General features: G+C 40.0%; 3 protein-coding genes and 1 long non-coding RNA gene across 11 annotated transcripts; 2 read left to right on the top strand and 2 right to left on the bottom strand.

Annotated features, from left to right (window-relative positions):
- Positions 1 to 34: 34 nt before the first annotated feature.
- On the bottom strand, positions 35 to 2,239 carry npy (neuropeptide Y). The gene is made up of 4 exons (XM_069176940.1): positions 2,134 to 2,239; positions 1,645 to 1,832; positions 541 to 630; positions 35 to 360 (listed from the first exon to the last, which is right to left on the bottom strand). The coding sequence occupies exons 2-4, from the start codon at positions 1,830 to 1,832 to the stop codon at positions 339 to 341; spliced, it is 300 nt and encodes a 99-aa protein (XP_069033041.1). The 5' UTR covers positions 2,134 to 2,239; the 3' UTR covers positions 35 to 338.
- Positions 2,240 to 2,670: 431 nt separating this feature from the next.
- On the top strand, positions 2,671 to 13,113 carry LOC138215015 (uncharacterized). Its single transcript, XR_011179680.1, has 3 exons — positions 2,671 to 2,952; positions 11,401 to 11,466; positions 12,952 to 13,113. It is a non-coding gene; the product is annotated as an uncharacterized lncRNA (long non-coding RNA).
- On the bottom strand, positions 12,838 to 15,416 carry fam221a (family with sequence similarity 221 member A). Its single transcript, XM_069176930.1, has 6 exons — positions 15,166 to 15,416; positions 14,761 to 14,934; positions 14,479 to 14,669; positions 14,280 to 14,353; positions 14,005 to 14,137; positions 12,838 to 13,036 (listed from the first exon to the last, which is right to left on the bottom strand). The coding sequence occupies exons 1-6, from the start codon at positions 15,228 to 15,230 to the stop codon at positions 12,924 to 12,926; spliced, it is 750 nt and encodes a 249-aa protein (XP_069033031.1). The 5' UTR covers positions 15,231 to 15,416; the 3' UTR covers positions 12,838 to 12,923.
- Positions 15,417 to 15,587: 171 nt separating this feature from the next.
- ccdc126 (coiled-coil domain containing 126) lies at positions 15,588 to 20,318 on the top strand. Of its 8 annotated transcripts, XM_069176939.1 has the most exons (4): positions 15,920 to 16,071; positions 17,242 to 17,386; positions 17,925 to 18,541; positions 18,670 to 20,318. In XM_069176939.1, the coding sequence occupies exons 3-4, from the start codon at positions 18,304 to 18,306 to the stop codon at positions 18,909 to 18,911; spliced, it is 480 nt and encodes a 159-aa protein (XP_069033040.1). In that variant the 5' UTR covers positions 15,920 to 16,071; positions 17,242 to 17,386; positions 17,925 to 18,303; the 3' UTR covers positions 18,912 to 20,318. The 8 variants fall into 8 exon arrangements, with proteins under 8 accessions (XP_069033039.1, XP_069033038.1, XP_069033032.1 ...); XM_069176938.1 differs by lacking the exon at positions 17,242 to 17,386 and having other exon boundaries at positions 15,588 to 15,944; XM_069176937.1 differs by lacking the exons at positions 15,920 to 16,071; positions 17,242 to 17,386 and adding an exon at positions 15,588 to 15,910.
- Positions 20,319 to 20,620: the final 302 nt, after the last annotated feature.

Raw genomic sequence — 20,620 nt, forward strand, 5'->3', positions numbered from 1 at the left:
TTTGATATCCCCTCAAACAGATGCCAAGAAATGCTTTTGTTCAAACAATGAATTTTTAATAGCACAAATATACAATCACCATGCCCCTCCTCCGCTTTACTTTCACAGATGATAACTCTGAATAAACTATTTACAATTTTATGGCACATACTATAAGCAGTGTTGACTGTAGCTGGTGGCTATGAAGACAAAGGGTTACAAGGTGACTCATAGATGGAAAAGGGGCGGAGGCAGCGTGGTCATCCGGTGCAGGGTGGTATGAAGAGACAGAGGTGTAGAGGTCAGAGTATCAGCGGCGGCTGGGCGGCAGTAAGTGAGAGCCAACACTGATGACAGCATCACCACAATGACGGATCATATCTGGAGAGAGACATGGAATGATCAAAGTCATCTTTTTGTGATGGTAACAGAAAAGTTAGTGCTCTGAAGCTCAGAGTAACACACACACACGCACACACACACACACACACACACACACACACACACACACACACACACACACACACACACACACACACACACACACACACACACACACACCTTGACTGTGGAAGCGTGTCTGTGCTTTCCTTCAACAGCAGCTCTGAGACCAGTGTGTCCAGAATCTCAGGACTGGACCTCTTCCCATACCTGAGACACAAAGAGATACACAAGCATACAAGACAAAGTGATAATGAGGAGGAGAAATTTAGGTTTTCAAATGAAGAAAGAGAGACTTTGGCTGAAATGGGGGCAGTGACATACAATTATTTCTTTGTATGTCCTCGTGTCATATGTCCAATCATAAGCTCAGGGAAAACTGAATAAGTCATGCAGGGATCCAGCAGGCACAGACAGGAGTTGCATCGCAGGTGGTCACATTTCCTTTTTCGTGCCTCAGATGATAAGCCGTGCCTGTGCACTTGTCCCCTTGGGTGGCTAAACGCCTGTGGAGACTTCCAAACGTCTGACATTCAGAGGAAATCTGAAAGCTGTGCGTGATTAGACACGGCCTGCTGGCCGTGACAGTCATTTCTCTTCAGGGTTTTTAGGCTACAGGTGGTAAATGGGCAGCGGGTGCTCTGCTCTGTAGAAAATGAGAGCAAATAATCTTCATGACCTGCGCAGGCTGAAAGTTCCAAAAAACAAACTTCCAATCCATTACTACTAAGAGCACTCCCCATTCTGGTGCTGCCATAACAAATCAGATGATGACAGAACATTTGAGCATGGTAGAGGATAGTAAAGAAAGAAAAATATTTTTCGCATTAAATAAACAAAACGATTTGTCTGTTGAACTTATGGCATTTTAGCCACGGGAATGAACGACCAGCCAAAAACAATGAAACAAAGTGAAATCCTTCTTTGAACAACTTCCAACTGTCATATTTTTTTTCGGGAATACAAGAGAAAATAGCTCCAACGTTTTTTCAACTGATACAGCATTCAGCTCACTGTTTGTAAGTCATAAATATGGAGAAATTGACAGAATATTGTGACCGATGGACAACCTAATATTATCAATTCAAACTTTTTAGGAGAAAAAAATAGCACTAAGAACCCTTCTCTTTGAAAATATATTAAATCTGGAGTTAATTTTAACTCCAACTAATTGACTTTTTGAAAATGAATTTGGATTCTATTCTATTTTAGTCCGCCGCTTACCTCTGTCTTGTGATGAGGTTGATGTAGTGTCTCAGGGCTGAGTAGTACTTGGCCAGCTCATCCGCCGGCGCGTCCTCCCCGGGGTTCTCCGGTTTCATCGGGTATCCCTCTGTCAAGGCGCCCAGGCAGACCAGTGCCCACAGGAGAAACCCCAGAGTCCCCAGCCAGCTCACCAAGTTAGGATGCATCTGGCAGAGCAGAGCAGAACATTTTAACCTATGCCACATGCTTGGACACCTGTTACCTGTGCTTTAAATTTCAGTTGTGAAGGAATTCTTGCTGTTTACTAAGCTACGATTTTATCAATCTCCAACTGTGAAGCCATTAATTCAGCAATTACAAGAGAGAAAAACATGTTACTGGTGACAGAGTTCCAATAACCAGGATTTACGCAGCCGCATAACCAGCAGAAAAGCATCAGAAGCCATGTAGAGAGACTTTTAACTAATGTCAGTAAGTTCACATCAAGTCAAATATTAAAGTACTTACATTTCCCAGAGCGTTAGAGCGAGATTTGTTCGCTGTCCTGTTGCGTCTCTTTCGCTCTTCTGGGCGCTTGTTGCGCGCTGGGGGTTTATATATCCGTGCACCAGACGCGCTGCAGAAAAACGCGTCAGAGGTGCACTACGTTCAGCCCAGGTCTTTGCCTTTCTTCATGTGAACGTCACTGCTGATGCTGTCATTAGTGTGTGTTTGTGTTTTTAACGCTGTTTCAATTAATTTGAAAAGACGTAAAAAACAATGCGAACTAAAAATAGTTGATAAACCTTGTTTGAGACCAAGAGGGATTTGGGATCGATTTTAAAAGAGCTGCCTAATCCAGCTGTAACAGTCACATTTTAGGACACAAACAAACCAACTTATGTTCATATCAGAACATAACATTAAAATATTGTCATAATTACATTTTAGAAAGTGTAATTAAGTTCACAACAAAGACAGTTCAGCATCTGATCCATAATACTTTCTTATCTAATTACTGAATTAATAGTGTTTTGTTATTATAACTAATATTCCAATATATTTCAAATGCAGCATATAGGCTACATAAAAAGGTACATTCCACATATACGCAGGTTTGTGCAGCAATCCTTTTTAGGAGCTTGCGTTGACTTCCATTCATTGTAGAAAGCCTAACCTTAACCGTGACCTTAACCAACGCATGCCGAACTCCAACCATAACTAACTTCTATTCACACCTTAATGCCAAACTGATGATGTTCTGCCTCTTTAGGACCCACTTGGCTCCCCATGAGGACTACTGGCACCCACAAGTTTGGTCTTTATACCGGAAAAGGTCCCAAAAAGGTAATAAAAACACGTACAGACACATACACATCGCTGAATTCAAACACATTATCTAACAGACTGATACAGCCATGCTCTGAGTGTGATGTTTTGGTGTTTATGGCAGCCTCTCTATGGAGGAAGATGGTGATAAATTATTTCACAATCAAGTAGTGATTTTTCTACATATTGAGATTAATGATTTTCTCTGAAGTTACAAAAGAATGATAGTAATGTAAGTCTGTGGGCAAATGTTAAATGAACTTTCTATACACGGCCTCCTCACCAAAAGAAGCTCCTATGATGACGCCTCGGGTGATCTGGAATAAAAAGATCTCAAACCGACTCACATGCACATGAACGCTGAGTGACTGAATCGGTCCGTTAATTTCATTTAGCAGTTCATTCCATCAGATGGAAAGAGAGACTGTGACTCTCAACGTGAACAAAAGGCCTAAATGTGAATATGGAGATACGTCAGCCAAAGAAGAGCCCAATCTCCAAGAAACCCACTTAATATGAAAACCCAAATAGCACTTCAGATGAATCTGTATCACCAAGAGCTTCATTTACTTCCCATTCATGAGCCTTTTGTATACCAGCTCGCAGCCATATAATCTGTCAAAATCAGTATTCTTCAGAAGTGCTGCTTTTTAAAGTTGTGCAGAGGATGTGTTAAGAGCTTTTTGTATAACGCAGGATGCTGAGAGTGAGATGAGGAATGAGACACGAGCGAGAGAGCATGGAGCACAGAGTCATGACCGAATCATCGTGATCACAGGCAGGAATTAAAACTTAAAGTCCTCTTCAGGGGACACATGTTACTCAGAGACTCTGTCACACAGGTACAACATTTTGAAGCAGATTTTACTGATGGAGTCTGATGTGTGAACGAAGCGGATGTATAAATGATGTGGGCAAAGCTGGGAGGTCAGTTAGTGTTTATTGAGTCAATATGATAGTTAGGAACATGCATCAGTGCCATCATTTTAGACACAAGTAACATCTAAAGTGTTGTGCATCAAATGTGCATCCTCTGAATGCACAACTCAATGATCATTGAAACAGACCACTAAAATAGAAGTTGCACACATACAGAACAAGGAGGTTTCAGTCATGCAGCAGCTTTGTGAAGCTATACTTCTAGGAAGCCTCTCAAAGTTGAGGTTAGCTTGAAATGCTCAAAATGACTAATTCTACTGATTAACATTAGGGAGCAAGCTATAATATTTACCATTTAATCAAACTAACTTTTTTTTTTATTGCCGCAAAACATAAAGTTCAACCTCCGTCGTACTAGAGAGATAAACCTTTGACTTGCTGATTAAAAAACAGACTTCATGGCAATCCAAACAGTATTTGTCAAGACATTTAACTCAAAACCACAAATGTCAATCTCATGGTGACAGGAAAGTAAAAGACCAAAGTACATAAGACTTGTCAATTAGGAAAAGTGGATGCGTGTCTAAAACTTCCATCCAGCAGATGTTGAGATACTGTATTTCTATGGTCCAGTATATAAGGGAAAACTCTGACCTGCAGGTGACTCTTAGGAAAAGTCAGAGGATCACCAAAGTCAGCAGGACTTTTCTATTGAGTAACGTGAAAATCTGGACATAATATCTCTGCACTGCATTCAATAGTTGTTGAGATATTTCAGTGTGGATCCAACAGGTGGACTGACTGACCAGAAAAAAAAGTGTTTCTGTATTGATGATAGGATTACAATTTGCCATAGTCTAAACAATCAATGGATCCGTGCCTGCATGGTGTTTTTAGTACAAATACGTACTGGTCGGGGAAGGTCTCCGTGGGCTGTTTAGCAGCAGCTGAGTGTCACCTAAATGCTAATGCGTGGTTACAGTCTACTCACTCGCAGCCAGCAGGCCCAAGATTTCCACCCAATAGAGCTCATTTGAGGTAGTGGATGAATCCCAACTAAAAATGTCAGTCACAGTGGATTAAGAGACACACACAGGCAAATCCATGTCTTTAGGGATTCATTTTAGCTTTTTAAACAGCATGCATCCTTGCCAGCATGAGTCGAACAGCTTTTGGACATACAGAAAGAGAAGATTTGAAGATGAAAATGAAACAAATCATGAACACGGAAACACACATCTTCATGTCAAACATGCTTCTGCTGCTTGATTGAAACCTTGACGGAGGGGTAACGCACATAGCTTAAACATCAGTAAATCACCCATTGTTTATTTTGAGATGGTTTGACATACACCATCCTGCATCTATAAATACTTATTTTTACACAAAAATGTGTTTTAATTAACAGGGAAAAAAAATATTCCTAACCACATGCACATATTATTTAGCCATTTTTTAAAAATAAAATCTAAATATTTGTGACATGTTTTTAGAGATTTACATTGCCACTATTGCTTTTCAAAGCATTTGTCAACAGTTAGAACAACATATAAGACCACCAGCATCATATAGTTTTAAGTTTGTGTCTAAAGAGAGATCAAAACGTAAAATTACTAATGATAGCTCATCAACAACAAGCATGCATTTATAAAATGTTTTCCCAAATGACATCTTTAATGTTTGCAGCTTTATTGTCAGTTAAACTATTACTGCACATGCAGTGGATTAGTCTTCTTTTCATTAAACATTTACGAGATGCTCTATAATTAACATGTCTCTGACAACCAGGTCAGATTTTGGAGGAAATCTGCTGAATATCTGTGCCTCATAACAGTGGAAGGGGGCGCCGTTCTTCCAACTCATGGGGCAGAGGGTTCAGGGGAAAAGTGGTCATTCATTTTTGATCAGCCTTAGCACTAATAGTACGAGAGCTATTAGAAAGATACCAACCAATAATCTCCAGTACTCTCCCGGTTGTGTACTCTAATTAGACAAATGAAAACCCTCACAATTAATTTAACAACGGTATATTGATGCTCTAGATGTTGTACGTTTAGGTGAACGCTGCACAAAATAATTTACTGAGGATTTTGCATTATCAGAAATCAGTTCTGTGGAGTCCTTTAGGAAGCAAGCTGTTTAAATGCAAATTTGTTTTCTCCTCCTCTCATCAGCCTGTTGGTTTGTGCAATAAGTTCCTCCCTAAGATTTGTTAAGATGAAAAGGCCTGTAATTTTCTGCTGCTGTGAATCACACTTTTCAAATTTACAGTGTGTAAAAGGAAATACTGACAAGGAGGCTGTGTGTATCTTCTCTATCAGACAGTTGCACACAAACAGATTGGGAAGACAAATAAAAAATAAATAAAAAAAACAGGCCAAATCTCAAGCAGCTTTGTGCTTTTTTTTTTGGATATTACAGCACTTTTACACACAACTGTGACATCTAAATTGTTGCTTTTGACTACACTATTGTGTTCCGGTGACAATCGGTGACTTGTGGTAAGGAAGCACTACTATTACTTAGATAGGACATCGGCAGCCTCTTTTGGGCTACGTGGGCTGCAACTTCAAACTCAAGATAATTTGATTCAGGAGGTGTTAATATCAGGTTCATATTGGAAGTCTGCAGGATGTTTAATTAAAATAAAACTGTGAGATTATCAGATTGTACAATATATTAATGAAATATTGTTGTTTCGGTTTGAGCTGTTTCACTGGTATCAATTCAAATAGGGAAAAATAGATCTATTTTAGATTTTGAGACTAATCATTTACATAAATGCCTCAGTAATACCTGCGCTGGTCTACTCCGAGGAAGCATTATTCCTGCAATCTGAGCTGTTAGCTATCAACACTTCAAAGAAACATGTTCCCAAATTGTGCCTCTTTCTTTTGGCTTTGACATTAATTGACAGCCTTTGCAAGTAATTACTGAGCCATGTAACATCTTTTCTCCACTTTCAGTTCAGAGAAATTACAATACTGACAACTCCTCAATGGAGACCTAACAAAAAATGTATGTCCTTTGTCGGTGTTTCATTTGTTCTTCTATTGATCTAATTAAACACCCACTGCTTTAAGAGTCACACTATCTAGTCTTCACAGTTTAATTTCTCTGTCTTCACCTCTTCTCTCAGTGTTCCTTGCTGTCTGTTCTGATCTGTGTGAGTGTGTGTCTGTCTCTGTGTTTTAAATGTGCCTCATCTGCTACTGGGGTGAGAGCAGCACAAATGTCACGTCAAGAAAAACATCATATAAGGGCTTTTGATAGACAGATGAACAGAAGGTCACACTACCAAGCTGTGACAGGTCATGTCGTCTCAGGTGTGCAGGTCGGAGTCCTGAGCGTTCATATGAGGAAACCTGATGAAATTGTAACATGTCAAAGGCCACTAAACTTTAGTTTAATAACAGTTGTGACCTAAGACCACAGGATGCATCACTATTATGTGGTCACATTAAATTGATTTACTCTGTGACATTTTTGTGTTTTAAATTAGTGATATTTCTTGCAAAAGGATGATTTAACACCACACCTAAAATACCTATTAAAAACTTTATTACTTTAATGTATTCAAACCCAAGACAGGCAGCATAAATGAAGGAAGTCACAATGTCTTTAATCACAGTTGTGTTTTACATTTTAATATATCTGCTGAATACACTTTAGACAGCACTTTTCCAGCCATTTAGCACAGTGCAGGTTAAAAAAGTAAATGTTGAATACTGGCACTGCCAGGTTAAACATTACCTACTGGACAACACACTGGATGCAGGCTTCATGGACAAGAAACCTGATAAAGGTTTAAGCAGTTCAACTGATGCATTAAGAAGCTTTGATTCTCATAAGTGTGCTGCCTTAATGAGGCAACACATTCTCTGTCAATCAGCCAAAGACTGTTTCCAAATATTTATTCTGCATATTAAAAGAATATCTTGATTCAATGTTAATTCAGGTATCTATAAGGGTCCATAGCACATGAATTACTTTGTGCACAGATGTTACACTCTTACATGGAAGCAGCACAGGGAAACTGAACATTTATATTCAAGGCTTCACGTATGATTTTATTACTTTAATTATTATAATTTCTAGTCGGCAAACAATCTCTGATAACAGACAAGTTAAATTTTTAAAAAAAGCTCAAAGACAATAAATGCAGCATAAAAACCCCATACGCAGTACTGTAATATAAATACCTTGAGATTTAAGTTGAAGCAAAGTGATGATTCTCACGTCCTGATCCGGAATCGTAGGCCATACAGGCTACTGTGTTTATGACACTGACAATGAAGCAAAGTCTTTAGATCATATATGACTTATTAGACAGGTCTGACAGAACCAACAACTCTCTAATTCACCCATTATACCTTGTTTGTTTACCTGACTGTACGCTCAAGCAAGTTGTATGCAAACGTGATGTGATTTCATATAAAGTCAATGGAAAGACATGATTAGACACAAATGCCCCGGGGCAACTCACGCAGGTTTTCTGAGCTCCAGGGCTTCATGGATCATAATGGTTCATAAACGTACTGAGATGAGCAAACAAAGAAGTCTGACAACCAGATTTTCTTGTTGAGTTTAGAGGCAGATGCACAAAAACAAAGGCCCAAAGTCCCACAGACATGCTTGGTGTATTTGTAGCTTGCTTACAGCTAACTTGCGTCCAGCAGTTTAATTGACTGTTTGGTGTGAAAAACACGATCACAGGGGACAAATCTGCACAAATAACACTAGGTTCAAATTAATTTCTCTTTGTGAGTGAGCATACCTTCAGAAATTCTGGTCGGCAAAAACTTTTGTCAAGTCAGCCTATTTTCACCTGGTTCCCATTGGTCAGTTTTTGATCAAATCTACCCAGCTAAGCAAACTGGCTAAGCTAATTGGCCTTATATTTAACAGACAGTTATGATAATTATATAGACCTTAGTATTTTTTAATGATAATAAGCATGTTTCCAAGAATTTTAAATTATTTTTTTATATATTGACAAGAAAATAGACATTTAGCTCCATCAATAAATGTAAATACATGACAATCCTTTGATATGACACTGTGTTTATATCGAAACACTGACAACAAATGTTTTGACTTTTTGATTATTATTTTTAGTTTTTCTGACTTTAATTAAGGTGAGACCTAGATGAGAGTGGGGCTGCTGCATAAAACATACACAGGAACTTTCATCTGATAAATGTAGCCTAACTGACATAAATAAATTATAATTTATCATAGTATTATAGAAATCCCACCCCATTTTGTTATTGACTTAGTGTCTTTACAGTATGACACCTTATAAAACCTTGATAAGTGCCATCAGAAGGTAATATTTTCACTTTGTTTGTTTGTTTGTCTGTTAGTCAACCATTACTGTTGCTTTAATAGCTCTATAAAATATCTTTCTGGTCATTATCACAGCCCTTAATGAAATGGCAAAATCCATTTCTCACGACCCACTCTCCATCCTCTTCACAGAGTCTCTCGTCACAGGGTGCGATCGAAGCACAGCCTCTATGAAGTCTCTGCACTGTCAGTTTCCCACTGTTTCTACGACAAAAGAGAGGCAACACACACACACACACACACACACACACACACACACACACACACGTCCAATGTGTCAAATTCATATGCAGGCTTGTGCTTTAGCAGATTGTGGTGTTTTTTGTTCTTCTTTGAAACAGAAGAAGCTGTAGTTTGCTCCAGTAAAATCTGTCCTAAACAAAACGGGCTCAACAGAAGAGGATACTTTGGTGAAAGAAAATAGTTTGAAACAATAAAAAATCTTGATGTTTGTAAAGTTTAGAGGTACATTTTTTTTAATGGATTCATCAGATATCTACGAAATGTGAACAATAATACATTGACATGTAGATATAAAATGTACATTCACATTTGGAAATAGTATTGTGTGATACTCAGAGATAAATCATGTTTGTGCTTTATCTGCATGTTCTCAGTAACACAGTAAATTGAAGTAGACTAAAATACCCCCTAAACATTATGTCAATGTATTATTTCTGTCATGATAATTCTTCGACCAAAGTAATTTTACTTTTACTTTACTTTGTTGCTCACTTGTAATATGGACATTTCAATACCATATAAGACTGATTTGGTGAACTTTTCACACATTCAGGAGATAGGGAACATCATGAGTGTTTCTATTCACTCGACCCTACACTCCGGTTTGGTCTCTACCGATTTCTTCCAAAAATATGGAGCTTTTAAGATGCGAAAAGCTTTACTATAGTTGCTGCGAGTGAATGCAAACAGTGAAGGTACAGGCTGAGAAATCCAAAGAATTAGTTTAAACACTTTGTAGAACAACTGGACTTCATCACCACTAAGGACCCCTTACACATACAGTCATCTGATTTATTGTTGACTTCATACAGCATTGGTTTTAGCTTTCATGTCTCAATACAGCACACACGACTATGCAAAGTTTTCGACACTTTAGATGTTTAGATTCTTATCCATAATGCAATACCATGAGAGAGGTGTCAGACCAGACTCTGTTCATGCTGTGGTCCGACCACAAGCACCAACATACAGTACATCCACAGTCATCTAGAACTATGTTCAGTGACATGACCAAATCTTATCACAAGTTCTCCCAGATGCTTGGAACAACCTACCATAAAACTATTCATGACATTATTTTGAAACCATCCTCACTTTGATTTATGCCTAAAACCTTTTATGCCTAAAAACCTTTGCATAGCACTATATGTATATAATATACTCACAATAAAGTAGCTGGATGTTCTCAAGCTTCTTTGTCACATTTTGGAAATAGCTTTTCAACATATTTTCCTTCTCAGTATAAATGGTAAATGGTCTGCACTTGTATAACGCTTTATCACCTTTGAGGTCTCAAAGCACTTTTTACACTGTTTTTATTCACCCACACACACTAATGAGGCTGAGCTGCCATGCAAGGTGCTCGCCATCAGAAATACATTCACACACCGATGGTATGCCATTGGGAGCAACTTGGGGTTCAGTGTCTTGGGCATGTGACACTTAGACATGTAGACAGAAGGAGACAGGGACTGAACTGCCAACTTTCCAATTAGTGGGCAACCCGCTCTACCATCTGAGCTACAGCATAGAATAGTATAGTATCTGGATGATAATATGAATGTTTGAAGTGATTTGTCGGAGCCTGTCTTTTGTGTCTCTCTGTGCCACCGGGTTTTTGTTACCCCCCTGTCTGTGGGGAAATTAGGGGAAGTGTTCTTTCTCTCCCGTTACGTCAGTGTTTGCTAACCATAACTGTCACTGGGGTAATTGAGTGTTTCCTTGTGCAGTAATTGCCAATTTAATCTTCTGTGCTTGCGTCTTGATTTGTCGTGTTGAATCTGTCAATCAAGCTGGGCGTGGTTTCCATGGGGATAAAGGATGTGTAGTTGTCATTCCCTTCAACCAGTTGTCAAAGTAAATTACCTGTAGCCTCCTTAATGTGGTTGCTATGGGGAGGCAATTACCCTAAACTGTAATTGTGCCAGGCTAATGGGTTAGGCTTTTACCTCTTAAATTAATTAGGTTTTTCATTCTTTCTGTCCCTCGCCCCAGTCCTACTCCTGCCACCGCCTGCCCATCTGTCAGAAACAATGTCCAGGAGGATGCAATGGAAACAGGGTAACGTTTTTTTTAAAGGTTGCTTGATTCTCGGAGTCAATATAGCTCTTCTTTGTAACACAGGGGAAACATCATTAATATTTTAAAGTGTCAATGCAGCTGTGAATGTTTACATACTTTATCTTGTGGCAACCTGATACCTCGGACGTCATAGATACACACTGAATCTGAAGTGTCAGCTTTCAGATGTAGTTGCCTTCCACTTGCTTCCTTTTCAACACTCGACTGCGGAGACCCAGGTGCATCCATGACGTCCTTCAAGGATAGCCATACTTCTTTTCCCTAAAGACCACCTGCTCAACTCAGTAACAGACACACACAAACATACAGGCGAATACACACAAGTCTCTCAGGTAATACAAACATTGCAACACAGGTGACTTGAGATGCACTGGCCAGCACGAGCATGGGAGACTGATCCAGTATGACTCGCCATCCTCACAGTGGGAACATCTGAGTGGGAGTAAATCTTAAGATCCTCCTTAATTGTCTTTCTCAATTGAAGATGTTGGAAAGTGGGCCACCAATGGAGAAAACACGACTCGCTTCAATCTCAATTCACTGCATGGATTAAATCAGCTCTCATCTGTGCTGATCTGCCGTGAGGAATGGGATTAATTAACAGGAACATTACAGCTATCTGCAAATTAAAACTGCTCTCATCACTGAGCACGTAGGTCCATTGTTCTAATGTTATTTTAGAGACATGTTGAGTGGGTGGATGCTTCTAAATTATAGAACATCAATCATACAAACCTCAGATATGTAAACTGACCAGTTTATGGAGAGCGTATCAAAAAGGAAATATGACAATAAAAAACTGAAATAGATCAAAGTAAGCGCAGGTTGGTTTGGATATCAACTACCAAAAAAGAGAGGAATTTTTCTTGAGGGATCAATATGTATTCTTACATTGAACTGGGTTTGGATATGACCAATGTCATACTGAAAATTAACAAGTTTATAAGGACTCATCTCTAATTTATTTTGATTTTAGATTCAAATATTTGTGTAGGTTATATGGCAGCTAAAAACAATTTGATGATACTGATAACATCTTCTAAACATGTGCTACTTTCAAATGCGGTAAATCCATTGTTTCAACTTAAAAGGTCACAAAAAACTGTCAGAAATCTGAACTGTCATAATAATGCTGCCAGCAGCTCCCCTCAAACTTATGACTGAACCAATATGTTGTCAGTTAATTGTCTACTTCAATGGTGGGATTTAGTCACTGTTGTTGCTGACAACCGATTTTACCACAGTGTCACGACACCAACAAAGACATACACGTAGCTGGAAACCGAAATCATTAACTGTGAAAGAAACCACATATATTAAAGCTTTGGAGAAGATAAAAGGTTACAGATGGGGAGTTATGTATGATTTATTTGATATGCTTAATCTATAATTAATATATAATGGACAGTTTACCAAAAAGAAGAAAATGTTGAATTTCATTGTTTTTTGTGCTCTCTCTTACAGAGAACAGAGCTGGATGCTTTAGGAGTTGTTTGGCTGATCCTTAATGCTGAGCAGCTCTGCTGGCAGCCATCGTCTCTGTCTTGATCTGAAAAAGATAAAGCAGAGATTATGGAAATCAGATGTGACGGGTTCCAACAGAGGAGATTGTGTACCACACAGGTATGGAGCATATGTAAAATCTACAGTATGTCATTTGCACAACCTCGACAAGGACCTGGGCCCTGATGGTGTTAAAACTAAAGGCTTCCTTTTCATACAATGTATTTATGTGCAGTCACTTATGAACATAATTTATCATAAATAAAATCAGAGGGGATTTTTTTTCCGAATTAAGGATAACACCATATTTTATTTGACCTTTATTTTCTAAGGAAGTCCGACAGAGGTCAAAATCTCTTTTTCAAGAAAGACCTGGCAAAAATAGCAGCCATACGTTTAAAATATATCATATAATGAGTTCACATTTCAAGATAAGAATTCAGTACCACTGTTTGTGCACAATAATAATAAGTCCATGCTCTGTAGATATACTTTAAAGGAATATCATTTTATGTGAAAGTGTATTTTGTGCCCATACAGCTCTGTTACAAAGATACTCTGGGGCAAATCAAGATGGTGCTGCTCAAATGGTCTTCACTGTTCCCTTTTGACCTGAGCAAATCCCTGCTCTAAAGACTTATTCATTTCAACACTGACACTGTGCTGCTCTTTGCTGCCCTCAAATGCCTCTTACAGGAACTTTCTTCACCTCTGGTCCAATGCATCCACACACCTCGTCTGTGCTCCAGCAGTCTAACAAAGGCTGCATCACCCAAACACTGACTCCATGAATCAAAGTGTGTCAGAGCTGAAAAATGACTTGAATTGAATTGGGTCTTGCAGGGATCTGATGTATCCTCGCATGACTACGAGTGCAAGGCATGTTCCAGACTCACCAGTCAGACAGCACACATGCCGTAGATACAAGAACACGTGTTTAAGATGAATCCCTACCTCTGCTTTCTATTGCAGACAGAAACAAATCTTGTAATATGTAGGCTACGAATTGGTTACCTGAACCACCAGCTTCCAAAGCAAGGTAACCATCCATCAAGGAGCTGAACCCTGTGAGCCCTCCCATAGCAGCATAAGGAACATCCCTGCCCACAGGTCGACCTCGCGCCTCCCTTTCTAGTTTTGTTTCAACCTGCCAAGAAGATAAGAAAAGAAATTAATGTATCGTTTGTAACTTTATGTCTGTGGACAAATGATTCAAATACTGCCAATCCCTGTGTAGCATGAGTTTGTTTTACATGAAGCCCCTGTGTTTAATGTTTGACTGTACTCACCAGGGTCTGGTGGGCCGAGCAGGGCTGATCACATCCACACGTGTAGGTACTCTGGAACCCAGAACAGGACCTGCCTACAAAATAAGTTCTTAGGAAACATGGAGCTATGTAAATACTGTTGACATGATTCCTTCTAGGTAAGGACTTAATTTGGGCTGAAGTGGACTACATACAGCCTTAAATATAACTTCAGACTCACACATCTTGCAGAAGTGGCCGGTGGCTTCACTGTGATCCTGAGGTAAGTGTTTGCACCTGCAGCGTATGGGGTTTGGTCCAAGCCGGGGAACATACTCATAGGCAGGGCAGCGACATCCTCTCACCTGGCATGGCAGGGCCAGGGGTCGCTCAGACGGCACCACTTCCCATTCTGTCTTATGCTGCTTGTACCTGGATGGCATTACATTACTCACATATGTATTTGTCTGCATGTGAGGGGGGGGGGATGTCTGACTTCACATGTTATAAATGAATACACTACCTATGTGCACAGAAGCACTGTGTCTCAGGGCCAATGAGTTTGCAGTCGATACCCCCCGGCACACCAAAGCTCACGTACAGCCTGTTTTCCACTCGTAAAGGCAGCACCCTCTTCTTGTAGTCTTCATATTGCTCTGGAGTGAACAGTTTTCCACCATCATCGTCTCCCACAATCCTTGAAAATACAAACCACCACTAAAATCCGCACACGTTTTTGTTTGCTGACGTGACAATAAACCAAAACCCGACCTGTCTTTAATATAAAGCTTATTATTACGGTTTGTTACTCAGCATTTGCATTGAGCTTTAGCTGTTACATCAATTCCTCTGTCCAAATGTATGAAAAACCCTCAAGAGATTTGTTATAATGTCAGGAGATAAAGCATTGTTTAGCGTTGAGACAAACCTTTTATACTCACAGTAGTCGTCTACTGCTTTTAAAGCTGCTTTATCGACGGATATTGTTTCCATTGTTAGAAAACGAATAGCTGTGAGCTTTTTTTGTTCCAGAAATCAACAAAGTCCTGTTTACCAGCAGTGTTCGGGTTGCCATGGAAATGGTGTTTAGACCGCCCTCTTACGGGCGCAAAGCGAACTGCACTTAAAATATGAATTACAATAATAGAAAAACTAAACAAAAAACAAACAAAAACATAAACTCGCACAGAGTGAAAGCAAAATATATATAAAAAAAATAAGCAAATAACCAAGATTAAGCTTTCCAGACTTCGAATTTCAGCGTGGTGGCTTCGCTAAAATGCCGACTACTTGGGGTATGAATACATTACCCATAATTCAGTAGTAATGACGTACGCCGATACGTTCAGGGGCACCATGACAGTCAGCACAGTTGCATGCTCGGGATTCTGGACGCCGACTTTTTGCTGGTGAAGACCTCGTCGTTTTCTTGGGACTGTGGCGCACAGACGTCGAAATGTCTTCCAAAGTGATAAGACACCTCAACGGGAAGTTTTGGTAGCTCACTTTGTTGTTGTTTTTTTTTTACCACACGGACACAGCGGACTCCTCCAGCGGGACGATCTCTGCTGGAGCTCACAGCCAACCTCGTCCCCCACTTCTCTGGAAACAGCCTGCAGATTTCTCTCCCCCCCCCTTCAGTCTCGAGGTACCTCCTCGGACATCACGGTGGGGTAACGTGTGAACGTGGGCTCTACATTTACAGATGTTGGTTTTTGCCTTTTCAAGTCGAGCTAACATGAACTGTTCGTGGAGTTAAAAGGAGCTTCTGCTAAGCTTGAGCGGCTACTAGCTATGACTTAAATCGTCCCTTTGCAGCGGAACAAGTCGAGAGGTGAACTGGGTATCAGAAATGAGCACATCTTTCATTTGTTATTCTCTTCCAGTCGGGTGTTGGTAACTTGACATTGTGTGACCATCACGACAAGTAAAGACAACGTTGTTTGCTGAGTTTTCAACGTGCAGTCTGCTGCTATTATTTAGTGTAAACGCTGCTAAGAGTCATTTGATTCAGTCTCCACATCTTTTACATCCTCCACTCTTAACATTATTGACGTTTCCGGGTTTTTTTTTTAGTTCCTTTACAGCTCAGTTGATTAAGGCTGTAGCTGACCCTGCCAGCTGTTCAATCACGTGACAGCTGTTGTGGTCAATATTTAACCTCGAGACGAGCTATTTTGACTGATACGGTGTGCCTTATCACTGTCAGTCGATCCATTAGGTACACTATATTTAGATAGCCTTTTAAACAAGAGCAATCTTAAATTGTCTGAAGTGTTTGTCCCGATGGTCAGGTCTGGCCTCAGTGTCTGAATTCCAAAACTCTTCTCCAAAGCCCTCTGAGATTGGTACGTTGATAGACAGGCTCATATATTCATCCTGAAGGTTTACTAGTTTCTCATTTTGGGCCAGCCTAGTTCTCCTTTGTCTATTTAAATAGCACCTACAACAGTGAACTTTAACGCCAACCTGGAATATTACTTTTCCATGAACAGGTATAAGATCCCTGTAATGTGGGCAGAGTTGTGTTTTTCATGTTTTTTTTGTGTGTTTTTTTTTTTACTTTAATGAATGCATAAAATGGTCTCAATCGATATGACAGAAAACACAATATGACATGGTTTTTACAGTCACACTTTTCATATTGAGAATGTAAAAGATTCTACAGTTGCTTATTAGCAAAAGGTTGCAGCACCAAAACTGGGTGAGAGAGCGTTCTCGTTATGTCACACATATTCATTTGACAGTCAGAAAGCATTTTGTTTCCAGACTGGAACCTGTTACTTTCATTAAGTCTTTAGGTCTTGCTGTCTTTTTCCTCCCTCGTTCTTGTCTGCTGATACATATGGTAGTTTTACCCAGGTCATAGGAAGGACAGGTGTGTGTGTGTGTGTGTGTGTGTGTGTGTGTGTGTGTGTGTGTGTGTGTCGCTTAACAGATTCTGTTACCTTTCTTTTCATAATTTATTCTCTCAGTCACTCTCCCCTCTCTTTGACCTCAATAGGAAGTGACACTCCCACACCCAGGAGAGAACGCAGAGAATGAACCCGGTGACAAAGTTGTGAAAACTGAGAAATGATCGCCTAATTTCCTCTGTGTGTGCATGGTGCACTCAAAGGCTATTTGTCAGTCCAGTAACCATTGTGGAGGTGGGATTAGAGAATGAATGCCCTCTGTGACTCTGTTGCCCTGTCTTCTATTTGGTGCTGCACAGTGGGTCCCATGAAATCCAAACTAGTAATCAGGTTTCTGGGCTAAGAGGGCTGAAAAAGATTTGTTGATGAGTGGGCTATTGTACACCATGACCCAGAGCAGCGGCGAAATCGGTCTCTAATAAAAGCTAAATAGTCTTGGAGGCCACTTTGATGTTTCCACCAGCTCCTTGTCTGTGATTAGATGGATTACTTCATCCAGCAGATGCAGTTGTGTTTGTGTGTGTGAGACTGCAGTTGGCGCGACTGTAAGCGTAATGCAAATGAACATAGATGAGTTACAGGAATTAGACTTGTCTGTTCTGTGTGTACTTTCTCTTCCCAAATCATGACATTGCAGCACAGGACAATGAAACTGAAGCATCATGCAAACAGGAGATTAAAATGGTCTCTTCTAAATTAATCTGTCAATGAATGAATGTTTCTCACATATTTTAATATTTCTGTCTTAATTTTGTGTACTTCTCCAACATAGGCAACAATGTCTGCGGACCTGCTGCATGGACAGCCAACCTACATTCATGATTTGGTGTTAGACATCCTGCAACCAAAACATCTTCCCGAAAACCCCTGATTGCCGGTGCTTATGGGTGTCAGTTTCCTTCTGATTACACTTCCTGGCCTGTGCTGTTGCTCAACACTCAACTCCTCTCAGGACGGGCAGGATGTTTTAGGAATGCTACGTAGCAGACTTTGACCTTTGACCTCTCTCTGGATAGGGACAGCGGAAAAGGAAAATTTCCCTGCAGGAACCGACCACACTGTCACACTGTTAATCTATTTATTAGTATCTACACGTTGTCAGCCTCCTCCCAAGCATCCGCAGCTCCCCTCCCCTTCACCACCCCAGTACCATGCTGGGTGCACTCCTACGGAGGAACATGTCCCAAAAGCTGAGTGTGCTGCTGCTGGTATTCGGCCTGGCGTGGGGATTCATGCTGCTGCGCTACACCGTGCATCAGCCTCGCCACCAAAGCAGTGCTGAGTTGCGTGAGCAAATACTGGAGCTCAGCCGGCGGTATGTAAAAGTCCTGACAGAGGAGAACCAGCATGCACCAGGCGGGCCGCAAGGAACCTCCATGGCTGGTTATGGTAAGTATTTAAGTTCACTCCTGTATGCAAATTGTGCGTTTTAATAGTTGTGAAAAAGCACACTCAAGCATTGATTTATTTTTTTCCTTGTGTAACTTTGTCCTTCTGTCTCGTCCCCTCACAAACAGCTGATCTGAAGAGGACAATAGCCGTGTTGCTGGATGACATTCTGACGCGGCTGGTCAAACTGGAGGGTAAAATTGAATCAGTGGTCAACGCCTCCTCCACAAACACCTCCCACACAGCAGGGGGCATCCTTGCTTCTGCTGCCGCTGCCTTGCAGAAAGCGTCTAAGCAGGAGACACCTGGCAGCCACCCAGGGACGTCACGCCTTCACCCTCATATCCCCAACAGGCCTCGACCACATTAAGAAGGAGAGTTTTGATAGATATATTGATATGATTTTTTTTTTAGCACATCACACTTTTTGATTGTTGATCACTGATGTAACAACATCAGACTAATGACAAGCAATATGGATACTTATGAACATCCAGAACCTTAAAATGTATGATGTGTCTCAGAAAGGTTCAGATAACTCAGCGAGCAGAAACAGGACCTGTTTATCCTCTGGCCTATCATATGCTGATATTTATTTTTTTTACCAAGACTATCCAGCACTTTTTTTTTTTGTATTTCCATTGCTGAATTTATTTTGCTTAAATTTGAGGCTTTTTAAAAAAAAAGAAGGAACAAAATGTAATGAATATTGCGACTGTTTGAGCAAATGCATGGAACTGAGACTGAAATTTCAAATGGTTTATCACAAAACCGGCTTAAAATGCTCTCCATCTCCAATATAAAGCTCAACTGAACCTTACACAAGAATAGAGATTTTAGTCTTTAGCTGATGCATTTGCTAAATTCTTCTTTTAGTATACACATATTAGGGATTTTAAGGTGAAATAAACTGCTTAGTTCTATCTGAAGAGATAATCCAAAGAATTTTATTTGTACTTCATCAGAAGGCAATATATATATGTGTACAGTATGTACTATTGCTGTAAGGTTTATGGAGAATAAGAGTGGAAGATGCCTGTTTGTCACTAAACGTGTGTGTATGTATATATATATATATATATATATATATATATATATATGTGTGTGTGTGTGTGTGTGCGTGCGTGTGCGTGTGCTTGGTTTCATTTGAAATCCAATGGCTCCCGTGCTCCGTTTTTCATTTAGATGCTGATGGACAGAATGTACTGTGCAGTCAGTCTTTAGCCCTCTAGTGCTGTTAAGATGCTGCCCTACTGCTTACACAGATGTTCAGGGTTCATGTTGCACTGTGACTACAGAGATTTTCTAAAAATACTGGGTTCATCCAAATTGGACTTGAAGGATATTTAAGAGGGGTTGACGTCAGGATCTACAATAGTTCCAGCCTTCCTCCTGCTCCTTGGCATTGTTTCCATAACTCTGATCAACTCTGGCAAAATACATCACCCAGTCCTGCTACAAAGGAAGAAAACCTGTGATTTGCTCACCATGATGCTCATTAACATGATGACTTTCTCCTGCTGCAAAGATGGACACCACTTCTGGCAACATTATTTTTGGAGTTATATGAGACAAAGTCAGTGGCTAAATATATTTCTTCATATGTCACTCACAGAAACATATCTGTATATTTAGGCCACCGTAGACTCAATCACTGAGTTGTGCTTTGACTGTCTACATTGAGTGATGCCATACATGTACTTTGCTTCATAATGCTAAGGTAGAAAAATATGATGAACCAGCCAGCTGCTGTGAGATAGCTTTACTAATAAATCAAACTCATGGAAAACTTATTGTCTCCCATTTATACCAGTTTGATGTCAGAGTCTATGCTTTCTTATTCCTATAATTTCACTGTGATGGAAAAAAATACAGTATTCCCAATTTCTTTGAGGAGCTCTTGGTTGTGACACAATGTGCCATCACCAGACATAGAATATAGTTTTACTTAATCTATGCAAATATTCAGTCAGTCTTTTCCAAAGAGGGAAACGTCCATGAGTACTCGAGCGGTGTGTGTGTGTGTGTAAGTAAGTAAGTAAATGTATGAAAATTTTAGGTTTTGGTGACTAACCATGC

Source organism: Embiotoca jacksoni, unplaced genomic scaffold, assembly GCF_022577435.1.
Source record: "Embiotoca jacksoni isolate LCO1_2020_lvr unplaced genomic scaffold, fEmbJac1.0.p SCAF_7, whole genome shotgun sequence".
Classification (NCBI taxonomy): Eukaryota; Metazoa; Chordata; class Actinopteri; family Embiotocidae; genus Embiotoca; species Embiotoca jacksoni.

Coding starts and splice junctions, on each gene's coding strand:
- npy (XM_069176940.1), bottom strand. CDS start 1,832: ATGCATCCTAACTTGGTGAGCTGGCTGGGGACTCTGGGGTTTCTCCTG. Junction 631..1,644: donor AACCTCATCACAAGACAGAG/GTAAGCGGCGGA, acceptor TTTGTGTCTCAG/GTATGGGAAGAGGTCCAGTC. Junction 361..540: donor GACACGCTTCCACAGTCAAG/GTGTGTGTGTGT, acceptor GTCTCTCTCCAG/ATATGATCCGTCATTGTGGT.
- fam221a (XM_069176930.1), bottom strand. CDS start 15,230: ATGGAAACAATATCCGTCGATAAAGCAGCTTTAAAAGCAGTAGACGAC. Junction 14,138..14,279: donor GCTCGGCCCACCAGACCCTG/GTGAGTACAGTC, acceptor TCTTCTTGGCAG/GTTGAAACAAAACTAGAAAG. Junction 13,037..14,004: donor TTTGGAAGCTGGTGGTTCAG/GTAACCAATTCG, acceptor TATCTTTTTCAG/ATCAAGACAGAGACGATGGC.
- ccdc126 (XM_069176938.1), top strand. CDS start 18,304: ATGCTGGGTGCACTCCTACGGAGGAACATGTCCCAAAAGCTGAGTGTG. Junction 18,542..18,669: donor AACCTCCATGGCTGGTTATG/GTAAGTATTTAA, acceptor CCTCACAAACAG/CTGATCTGAAGAGGACAATA.